Source organism: Cephus cinctus, unplaced genomic scaffold (genome assembly GCF_000341935.2).
Source record: "Cephus cinctus unplaced genomic scaffold, Ccin1 Ccin1_scaffold0462, whole genome shotgun sequence".
In the NCBI taxonomy this organism is placed as follows: Eukaryota; Metazoa; Arthropoda; class Insecta; order Hymenoptera; family Cephidae; genus Cephus; species Cephus cinctus.
Window position 1 is genome coordinate 1,284,699 of NW_014333138.1, and position 12,105 is coordinate 1,296,803.

The 12,105-nt window shown below is 35.6% G+C and overlaps 2 protein-coding genes across 12 annotated transcripts in view; both read right to left on the minus strand.

Annotated features, from left to right (window-relative positions):
* The window catches only part of LOC107268037 (alpha-catulin), a 59,251-nt gene extending 53,470 nt beyond the window's left edge, over positions 1-5,781 (minus strand). For 2 of the 4 annotated variants that reach the window (XM_015740384.2, XM_015740382.2), the window contains exon 1: positions 5,187-5,344. In XM_015740384.2, coding sequence (XP_015595870.1) covers positions 5,187-5,273 — 87 coding nt within the window. In that variant the 5' untranslated portion in view covers positions 5,274-5,344. The other 2 variants (XM_025085232.1, XM_025085231.1) reach the window with 2 other exon arrangements.
* A 1,050-nt stretch (positions 5,782-6,831) lies between these two features.
* The window catches only part of LOC107268033 (myosin-IIIb), a 31,007-nt gene continuing 25,733 nt past the window's right edge, over positions 6,832-12,105 (minus strand). For 6 of the 8 annotated variants that reach the window (XM_015740372.2, XM_015740373.2, XM_025085219.1 and 3 more), the window contains 6 exons: positions 11,705-11,854; positions 11,376-11,629; positions 10,812-11,020; positions 10,626-10,706; positions 9,601-9,768; positions 6,832-8,230 (listed from right to left, as the gene is read on the minus strand). In XM_015740372.2, the coding sequence (XP_015595858.1) occupies positions 7,543-8,230; positions 9,601-9,768; positions 10,626-10,706; positions 10,812-11,020; positions 11,376-11,629; positions 11,705-11,854 (1,550 nt within the window). In that variant the 3' untranslated portion in view covers positions 6,832-7,542. Of the gene's footprint in view, positions 8,231-9,507; positions 9,530-9,600; positions 9,769-10,625; positions 10,707-10,811; positions 11,021-11,375; positions 11,630-11,704; positions 11,855-12,105 lie in introns of all 8 variants that reach the window. The other 2 variants (XM_015740376.2, XM_015740375.2) reach the window with 2 other exon arrangements.

The window sequence follows — 12,105 nt, forward strand, 5'->3', positions numbered from 1 at the left end:
CTCCTGGAGATCCTCCACGGCCGCTTCCCCAGGGCATCGGGCGACAGCTGGGCACCACATCCTTAACTCGGGCAGGAGGTTCCTCTCCTGCCCTTAACCGTATCAAAACTACCTCCGCCCGCTCTACAGCCCTTTGCCCATCTCCAGCGGGGCGCCGGTATCTCACCCGGGCTTCTGCCGGTCCGTGGAGACGTCTCCATCAGGTACTCTCCTCTGCCGGGCAACTCGGTACGTCGAGACTATCTCCCCACGGCAGATTCGAGCACCTCGACCTCAACTAAACAATAACGAAATCTTACGAGAGCCTTGACATAACTGTACGAATCAACCCGAGAGCGTAACTCCTGAGCAGGGTGGCGACCCGAAGGGAACCAGAAATCGAGAACGTTATCTGTATCGGTAACCGGAGCCGCCTTGGGACTGTGATTCGAAAAATCACGTCAAAGTATACATGTAGGCGTACCCGTTCTCTTGCAACGTGAACAAATATTTTTCAGCATTTTTTCATAAAGTACAGATTGCTATAAATATATTGGAAGTATAATATATTTTAAATATATTGTTGTTTAGTGTCATTTATCCTTATTGCTAAGTTGAAAATACATAATAAGTATGCAATTGAACCTTTGCGATATTTACATATAGAACGAATAGCGTAAGTTTCCTAGTGGGTGGACTTTTTAAATACAGTTGTTTGCTTTATGCTACCACTGCATAGCATTTAACTAAATCTGGGCCACCGATAATTTCCTTACCGAAGTAAATAATGAACTGTTCAATACTCTGTGTTGTAAATGTATAATTCAGCTTATAAAAACATTTTACACTACGAGGTGATATTTATAGTTCTATAAAATGGGGCTGTTAAGGTAATTTTGTACCGATTTTGATACGCCATAGTTCATTCGGTTTATCGAAAGCTGCTTCACGAATTCACCATGTAAAATGTTTGTACTATTGACAGTCTAAAAAATACAGCAGTTTGTTTATAAACAATAGTTTGTATTTTTTGAACGATCAACTTTCAAAAAACAGAATAAGCTGTAGCGAATTAAAATGGTTACAAAATTATGATTTATTCTTTGAAAAAATTCGACGAAAATGTACTTCTATGAAAGTTTGCATGTAGGACACGTGTTATGATATTATACAAATCGCCCTCCATTACTATCAATTAATACAGTTAACTTTTTAAACTCATTGTAAAAATTTAAACCTCATTTAACTAGTGTGCAACGCAGTAGCTACCTTAATAAGGTTAAAAAGTATTTTCTAATGATTCGAAATGTATGGGCGTCAAGTGATGCGGTTATTACATCATCCTAATTAAAAAATATAGTAGATTAGATTACAGTCTTTTCCATTAATAACTAAGTATTATTTTCAAAACAAGGGGATGAACAGTATTTTTTTAATTAAACTTTTTTAATTTAAATATTTAAATGTAATATAAATAAATTCACCTGTCGAAGCGTTTTTTGGAAAGTGTTTTTGGAAATTAAGTAGTTCTAATTCTTATGTTTTGTTATTTTGAAGCAATAATACAAAAGTTTAGTTTTCTTTTATAAATAATTAAAATTAAACTAATTAAAATTAAAAGTCTAGCTTATTCTATCATACGAAAAATTACAAGAAGAGATTCTATTCAATGCCTATTTAACTCATGAACCGACTTTAATTATCACTGAACCAAACAATTTAAATTGGTAAAGAGTATTAGCAAATCAGAAAACTCATCGAATAAATATACTTTGACACTCCATAATTTTATATAGCATCTCTGAATCCTATGTGAGATCATACTATATGAACCAAACATTTTTCTGACACGTAACTTTTGTTGAAAGTATTATTTTTGATTACAATATACATGTATACAGGGTTATTCACGGTAAACGCACTAGCTGAAATTGGCCGTGAATGGATGATTTCATGAATCAGAGCAGGGTGGCATCATTCAAGAAATGAGAGTTAACGTCATAAAATCATAGAGTTAATACAGATAGAGCAGACAAGCCAGCTCTCAACGCGGCAGCGGCGAAGAGAGAGATAAATGCAAATCAGGGTGTAAAGACGGATAGCTAAAGGGGTTCAGCTATCTCTTTCTTTCTCATTATGAGCGAACGGACACTTCCACTTGCAGAGCAGCCTATGGCTTGTCTGCTCTATCTGTATTAACTCTATGCATAAAATTGCTAAGATTATGACTCTCACGTTCTTGCATTTGTTTAACAAGATGTCTGTCTCGATTAACAGAATTGTTCAATCGCATCTAACTTCAGCTGGTGCATTAGCCATGGATAATCCTGTATATGAGATCGAAAAGCCATTCTTCCAGAAACATAAATATGACCCTCCTAAGTCGATATATAAATTATCCAAAGTGTAGTAACCAGTAAAATAATGCTCCGACCTATTACTTTTCTCAGAGTTGGAAATATTAATCTCGTTTAAACCTCAAAAATGCATTGATGTTTTCCAGACTTATATCAAATTTTTCTATAAGGAAAGACCAAGTGACATAGAACTTATTTGAATCTCGGGACTGCGCTTATGTCCTGTTTCTAAGCTTTGAGATTCCAATAAAAGCCGAAATTAGGACTCATTTAAGCCTCAAAAATCTAATTTCCAGTTCATTCGATTAGATACAAATCTAAATGGTAAAAAGTAAAAATGATTTGGAGGTAAACTGAATTTATGTCGGCAAATCTGAACAACAAAGAAATAGAAGATTCAGAGGTTTAAATGAATTAAATATTTTCGAATTGGATTTGAAATACGTCTCGGCTTACCCAGGCTACCTCAGATGGAACTGAACAGGTTACGGAATGCCTCCTGCAGTAATGGATCTTCCACATTCTGTTCATATAACCACTATATGAATATACGGCATCCTCCCATTCAGAAATTGAATTCGATTGGAAATGCATATAAATATTTATTGAAGAGCTGTTACGATATGGCAGAGACCAAGAATATATATATTTGCCAAGCGAATAAGACAACAGAGTGGAACTGACAAAAATTAATATTTCGAATATTCCTTATCAAAATAATAAAAAGAATATTATTTTTATTATCAACTTCGATCATGGATGGTCTGTAAAAGAAGAGCTGTACAAAACGACTAGACGGAGCTCTAACAAGTGGCTGCAGTTCGTAACGATCGCTTCCGTGCCATGCACGAACCCAACCCCTGCTATATACCCTTCTAACTAAAGAGGGTTAACCCACAGACGAAAATACATCGATAAACGTGACAGGAAGGTCACTGTATTCAACGCCATTCGCTCCTACTTACTTACCCCCATTTCTGTGTACTCTAGACACTATACTGTATTGAACCTGTATGAGAACCTACTATGATAACTTAATAATTCGATTTTACTTTATTTCTGACTACTTCCATTTTTTATTACCAAGAATGTAATGCGGAAGCGGAAAATTCTTAAGGCAAATATAGTCGGGAGATGGTGGAACGTTATTTAAATCTCGTCGTTGGGGATGAAACACCCTATTCATATTTCCTTTTTTTTATTAGGTACACACTTGGTAAGGCGTATTCGTACGCAAGAGAAATACTCAATTTATTCTGAAAAATAATTGTAATAATACCTGCCTATAGTCTTTGATATTTTCCGTTTGATTTTTCTGTAAAGTTCGTTGAACTCTAATTTGATCGATTATCGATTTCTGTATTCACTAAGCTTTACTACGTTATCGGATTTTCTTCGATTTTATGCATGCATTTAAATGACCAAATTGCTTCGCGCACTGCTAAAATCGAGTTTCAATTTGTTATTTTTTGGTTTTACAATATTTGTACAGCCTTACTAGACGGGTAAAATATTTTGTATTAGTGGTACACTTAAATGTCAAGTAAATTGTTGCATAATATACTTAGTAGATAGAAAAGTTGCTCATGCAAAATATCGAGAAGTCGTATTCTTTAGATTGATTAAATACTAATTACTGTGCAGTGATCGATATTAGTGCGAAAGTGCGGAAAATACGAATAAAACAAGCGTCTACGTGTTATCACGATCCTCCGTAATCTTCTGGGATTTCCGTGACACTTTTTATCCTATTCGACCCGCACTCAGGTAATTTGTGAAGCTTCCCTCGGTAAAGGTAAGATGCGCGTCGAGATGCGATAACGGGCGACGTTGTGGAAAAAAAAAAAGAAAAAGAGAAGCAAGAAAAAGTTTAGGACGAGAAAACTGTCTCGTAAGGAGCATTAATACGCAATTGCGTATCCGAGTGTAAGCATTAAACTTCACCGCGAGTAATTAACATGTACATAACGCATAATCAGCAAAACCTTAAAAAATTAACACGGGATGGACATTGAAAAACGTAATCCTCGAAAGTACAAAATATATTTCGATAAAAAGCTGATAGGAATTTTTACGATAATGTAAAAAAGGGACAAGTTACACGCTTTGTGAATTTGAAGAAAATAATATGTTACTTACACGCTTCAGATCGTGTGCTATGTCACACGTGACAAACATGTAAGTACAGACCCAGAAATAATGTGGCACCTTTAGTTCACAACAGAAGCGATTCACAACGGGAGATAAAAAGAAAAGTTGGAAAAGAAGAATACGATAAAATACGACTGGACGGTTCGTAAACTATCTTGACGGGACGGAAGGATTTCTTAAAAGGAATAAAAAGACTGTACGCGAAGCACGTAGCCACGTATTTCGATGATAAAAGCACATGCCGGCACGATCTGTCAAAATTACTCTTCCACGGTAAACCAGATCTTTCGGCCAGTTGGATTTTTCAACGTTGTGCGAGAGGACTGATAAGCCAAACTATAAAACGTGCTATTTTGAGGTGCCGACGTTGGGATTGGTAATAGGTCGTGTGTGCTCTCTGCTTTTCCACATGCTCAACAGTCAGACACTCTCTTCGTTTCCCTGTCTTACACTCGCAACTGATCTTTCACTGTCGCACTCATTCGCTCACTTTACTCCAAATCTTTTCTCCCTCAGTCCCGCACTTTCTCACTCTCTCGATTTAGCTCTTTCTCTCTGACTGTTTCTCGGCAACTGGTTTTGGAACGGAGTGTAGTGCTACGGGTGCAGGGGATACGTACGTTTTTGACAAAGCCGCATTAGAATAACCTGGGACAGGGAGTTGAGAATAAGGATGTACTTCGTGTCGAACGGTCTTACCTGCTTTACTAGTGGGAGTAGTGTCTGTTCTATGCTACGGGTCTTAATCTCTAGGGTGGCTGGGTCTACGGGGTCGGGTGTCGCCATGATTCGAACACAACTCCGCGCTCCGTAGAGTCGAGCCGCGCGAGAGGGTTCGTTGCCCCCCTCTTTCCACTACTCACTCCCTTTCCAATAGAGCTCCAAGATCCCTCTACTGTGTCAATTTCGTACTGCGAGCGATAGGAACGCCTCGTTGCCGACGCGGCGACGCTGTGAAACATCTCCCGGCGTCTAGGCGTCTCGGTGACCAGCACGATTGCGACTGCTGACACCTTCTGGCTACGAAACGAAACTTCCGAACGATTTGGAGGTCAGAGTGACGCTAGCGCCACGGAATAATTCGGTAGTAACCAGGAGAAGGTATTTGAACGTTTTAGATTTTCATCATGATCTGGCATATTGAGATCTGTTCATGTTTCTGATTTTATTTCAGTCTTGCTGTTACGCAATCACGTAATATTCCTTTTGAACGTGTCCATTTCGAGAGTTCGAACGCGATATAATTATCCTCTAGAATCTTTACGTTTTAAGCAGGGCCGAATAACGATCATGTCGGGTGCAACCGCGCCTTTCGGTGAGATGAAGATTTATTCATATACACTTGTACGTCTTTAACGATCCATTAGAACCACTTTGTCTGAATGATTATCATGTCACGATCAATGGCGCTTATTAGTCACAAACGAAGGCGGAGTATTGTGGTTATGTGGACCACAGCTGCTTTCCTGGTTAACTACCACGTGTCAGGAAATACACTTCAATAAATCAACTTTGACGACCGTATGGAGTGAGAGTTAAATGATCTGTGAGAGCAATTATCGATTAAGTATACGTTTTTTCCAATTCGAGGAACCGATACATTATCTTTACTAGAGTCGAAACGTCAACGGTGGAAGTTTTCACACTCCATTCGCACTGTCCTCGCTCTATGCTTTCGTTAACAATGAGAAATTCGTTGGGTTTGATGATGGAAATATTTTACTAACTTAAATTGTTATTTAGAAATAAGAAAATAATAGAGGAAAGGAAAGAAAACAATGTATTTTTGCTCTGACTTTCGGCAACTTCGTCGAGTCATTGAATTGCAATCTAATCATTCTTAGTTTCTAATCTATTATATCTTATATTTTTTTTTACGTGATTGAATTATATATGATTTAATCAGTATAGTGTGAATCAATCAGATCAGAATATTGTTCTTATATTTGCTACAGAAATCAATTATTCGTATTCTAGGATAACTTTCATAGGCAAAACATCTTTTACATATAGGCTAAACAATTTATCAATCAGTCAAACACAAAATCAGTCTAACGTAGAATACAAGATAACACGAAGAACAGGTGCAATATTTTATAAAAAAAAAATAATTTCACGTAAGTAGCACTAATTCATTAATTTTATTTTTAAAAGGTGCTATTAGATTCATACATTGCTTAGGCTTAATCGTATACCCTCTTAATCAATGTTCAAAAAAACTTTTCTCGAACACAGAGAAAATCACAGTTGATCACCTATTCGACTATTCGGCATGCTTGGATGGATTAATGAAGATATACACGGCAAGGAAGAAAATAATTTCAATAAATCAAACTACAGCATATAAACAGTAAATATATATTATATGTATATTTGGTATCATCTTGCACAACTGGGAAAAAAGCTTGTAATTACAGGCGGCTTAAAAATAATAACAGAATAACGCGTTCGAACAATAATTTGAGTTCGTCTTATCCTTAAATAGTTCTTAAAAATAAAAATCCTTAGACATTAATAATTATCCCAATGCGCGGAAAGTTAACGATAAAACTACCAGGAACGAGGATCAATAGAATTTCAACTTTGTACGTTCCCACACATGACGTACATTTCACCTCGTTCTTCTAAATCGTATTAAATCTATTAAGAAAAAATTGCCTAAGAATTAAGTAAAGCTGAAAATGACTAGTTCTAAATGCACGCTATTTTCAAAATACGCGAATTACAATAATTATAAGGATTGAACGTTGTCACGGATATTCATGTTTGGTAATGATAAAAAATCAGTGAACCCAATTCAACTAATGTACGACGTAATTCATCGAATTACAAAAATCATTAAATATCTTAAAATCACAAAAATCTCTACGATTAATTAAAGACATATCGCACGAACGACACTTTCTTAAAATACCACTATACGTATATTAATCTACAAACTTCTTCTTGTAACTTTTCATCGAAAAAAAAGAAGAAAAAATAATAGCATCAATCAAAGAGACAATCATTTAACGTATAGCCAATTAAAGATGATTAACTAAATTGATACAGCACGCTACTTCTTAACTAGAACCTGATTCAGATTCGGTGCTAAAGGCGCTCTCCGTTTGACGTGCTTTTCCGAAAGCTTATCCTTCGGCAGCTGAATACCGTTACAGGCTATACCACCCTTACGTTTTCTCAAAGACTCGGTTGGTAAATACTCAGCTGGTCTCAGCAGCTGTCTAAAGTTGTACGGTCCGTTGATATCCTCTATGTCGTATTCGACTTTAACACTTTCTCGTCGATTCTGCGTAATCGTTGGTCTCAGAAGATATCTCAAGTCTGACGAATTATACGTAGGTTCCTTGTGGTTACCGAAATAACCACTTTGCCCAAAGGCGCGATACCTAATACCATTATGATGTTCGTAACGATTTCTGTCCTGAGCACGGTGAACTTTTTCATTCTGCGTACATTCGGTATGATTGGATTTAACGATTCCCCGGCCATCGACACCAGTTTCTGCATTGTCGTTCTGCTGCTCGTAACCGCTTTTTTTATTGTTATGTTGCCTCGTTACATTGTTCACCTGACCGTTTATACCGTTTACTAGATTCGTACCGTTGTATCTTGAACCTCCTCGTGCACGTATGCCATTTGGATTGTTGATACGCGAAGACTCGTATGTAGGTTGCTTACTGGCTGCATAGTTGATGAGGACTCCGCGCATGTTGTGGTTAAGCATGTCATTAGTCCTTGTACTATAAAAAAAATATGTATATGGTTAATGTATTTATTACGTTTCTTTTTTACTGTCGTTATATGTAATATAATAGCTGGTTCAACATGTCGTGCATAGAATTTTAGTAATGTGTATTTCAATTGAAAAAAAGTTGGCGAGACTGTGCTCTAATTATTTTTCTAAAGAATAATACATTCAGAAAATATTCTATATGATTCGTAAGAAATAAGTGGTGGTATCAGGTATTAAGATAGTGTAGAAACAGGTATTAGCTTCTAATACTTCTCTTTGCACTGTTGTTTCGAATATAACATCTATGTGTGATAATGTTTTTTGAATAAAGTATAGTTCAAGAATCACATGACATAGTTATGTTTGGAGTATATAAGTTCAGGGGCATCGTCGAATACACTTGTCCTACTTATGGTTAATTATAATTAGTAAAGAGCCAACGTAGCATACGAGGTAGAAATATACTACTTGAAACATGAAGAAAGAATAAAATTATGCTGTGAAAATTCCACGGAAGTGCATAGTTCTATATTATATGTGATTCTATAACATCTGTACGTTATCATTAAGGGGCATCAAGTGGTATACTCATTACTAGAAAATAATTATAAACAGAGATATCTTTGTCAAGATGATCATCTAAAAATATATCCTTTGTATGATGTCAATTTACATGATGTTTGTGAGCTATACAGGGTAGGGCGGGAATTACGGTAAAACCGAAAAGGAGGTGATTACTCTTGAAAAATTAATTCGAGATTGTAGAATAAATTTTTTGTTTGCGAAGCTTCATTTTTAAGAAAATCGACTTTAAAAATCCATCGGGTACACGTGCACTTGACTAATACTCGACTTAAAAGATCTCGCTAGGGGCACTGTTTTCTTACGTATTGGTATAATGAGTAAGTCTGAAATATTATATATGAGTAAATTTTTTAAATACACTTAAATTTATGAAAAGTTTAGAAGTATTATGTAAGAAAATAAATGGTTATTCAAGCTGATGAATAATTTAACTAAAATGCTGATAAGGTTATAGTATAGTAATGCAATACTTTCACGAACTACGGACTGAAGATTTTTACTTCAATCGTTATCATGATGTTTCCAATTTTGTAACAAATCACTATTCTGTATTTAATAAATATCTCACTATGTCAAAGCATGAACGCTACGAAAACGAGACAAAAGTACTGTTTAGCAAATCTACTCTCAATCTTCGCAACAAAGTTTTAATTAACAAAGTGACATTGATTGGCATATATTGTGAATTCTGAAGTTTACCTGAAAGTTTGCCATGATACCTCTGATAAGTGAAACGAAATATTAGTCATGCCAAAAAAGTCGTCGGAACGTATAACAGAGAATCTGACTCACTTTATGGATTTGCTCGTAGATTCGTTTTCTTGAGATTCTGTCGGATTTCTTAGAGCTTTGTGCCAAATATTTGAAAGCTGTTGCTCCGGAGCGACCACAAAGTCTCCTTGGGCTGCAAGTCGGTCCCTCCTCTCTGCATTCACTTCCAAAACCTGACTCGTGCAGCTCCTGCAGTCGTACAAGGTAATTACATTTTATTCGGATAATCAGTTGACTTTAAGATTATCAATTCAATGAAAACGATATAGTCTTCATACACTATAATAACCTCTAGAAATATACTATCACAGTAGCCACTATGAGGTATGAAAATGTGTTAAGCCCTATTAGTATACTTGATATAGTGCTATACTCATACAGTAAGTTTACTCAATGAGATCTGTAATATTGACATAAATTGTTTGTTATAAAAGTAACAGTTACTTTCATAATTCTGTATCTGATTAAAAGTTACATTGAAAGCGTAATTCAACGCTCAGGATATTTTATTCAATGATCAGTATTTACTACTACATGGTATTTGAATTTTCGTTAATGAAAAATAAAAAGCGACTATATTGCATGTTCTTTGATGCATACAACAATATACTAAATATTTTGAATGAATACATATAAGGATTATTTATTATGGTTGCTATATGATATTATTGCTATATGATCTGATAATAATACTCATGGCTTTCATCCGGAATTTATGAGTATTAATGATAATATTGGCCGCGAAAGCCTACAATCTCCTGATCTGATAATATATATTTGTTAATAATAGGTATATTTTACTGCATATAATGTCAGTTGCAAATTTACTTTCCCATGTATAAAATTTGGAAAATGATTTTGGTCCTTTCTAGGATTGTGATCTATCTTTGTTCTTTGAATGATAATACAAGAATGTACCACTATTGAAAAGTACAATATTTAACATTTAAGAGAATTCTGCTCATTATAATACACAATGGGAAGCGAGTATATCAACATATATGGGCTCTACGGGGTTCGTTACGTCTTTACGAGAAAGACGGTACCTCGAAGATGGGTGAAGGTCATTTTCTAGCTGTATCAACGGTAAGTCCCAGCCAACTTCGTCTTCTTCGAATTCCGAACCACTTGCGATGTGAGCGTCAAAAGGATGTGAAAAGTGAGTCTTCAAATTTCCCCCTTTTTTCACAGATAATCCAAAGAGAAAGGTAATAGTGTACATTGATATTTACCTGCTCATTTCCTCCTTCAAATCTCTGTAGAACTTGGCAGTCTCATCAACTTCCTGTTGATTTCCATTCCGATACTGAAGAATTGTTTGAACCATGTTGAACCCTTCGGGTCTTGAATAATCCGGTGGAGGTTCTTCTACGTCGTTCAATCGAACACCAGGTTTATTACGGCGAAGATTTTTGTGAACCTCTTGATTTTTCATATGAACCTAATAAACGATGTTATAAATATTCAACGATGTTTTCACGAAATTCACCATTTTTACATAGCCGTACGTTCGAACATGAAATGCTTGAAGAAACAATATGTCTTATGACAATAGTGCGATTATATACGGTGTTCCTAAATTGCCTTATCAACGGTATACAGTGATGTTTCGTAATGGAAAAACTAAACGCTTTTAAATAAAATGGATGTCATTTTTGTGATCTGAGATTTCTCCGGCATATCGCTATATTTAGGGTAAGGCCATTTAGGGAGACCCTGTATAACATTGGGTAAAACTACTTAAATTTTTATAGGTTTTGTAATTTGCTATAATTTAGTAAAATATGTCAACTCACGTTCTGTGAAAATTGAATAAGATCAGCTTGTCTTAATTTCGGATGTATACGATCCTTTTGCAAAGGCCTTTTCTTGACTTTCTCTTCTTTTTTGTACCACCGTTGAACTATAAAGGCTGCATCCTCATTTCGTAGTCCTTCACGAAGCAACGCCTTCAGACCATCTTGTTTGTTATCGTAATTATTAAGGATTCTTTTAAAGCGTTCCTCAAGCTCATATCCGAAACGTTTACGAATAGTGTACCCTCTAAAGTCTGCAACAAGTACCATAATAGTATTATTATATATACAGCAATACGAAAACTTGATGTTTAGACAAAAACACTTACGACTTTGAATAATTACAGCCGCGTCGTTCTTGTTAAGATTTTCTTTTCCGTGTTTTGGTTCCCTGCTTTCCTTTGGTTCAACAGAGTCGTGAGATGCATTTCGTGAAATTTTGGCTTTAAACCAATTCATCTCATTGCGTTTTAGATTTTCTAAAATAAAAAAAGTTTTCTGTAATCCGATCATAACTGACAAGTATATAGTAATAATAAAAAATAGCAAACGATACGAAAATATAGTGAATATTATATTTCCAGAAGATTAATAAAACTACTCTAGAATTTTTTTATTTGTACATTTTTCCACGAATTATATTTCTGAAAGTAGTCAACTCGAAATAAACAAAACGTATAAGATGACTTGTCTTATCTGCGATTCATGTGTCATTTACACATGTTACTAC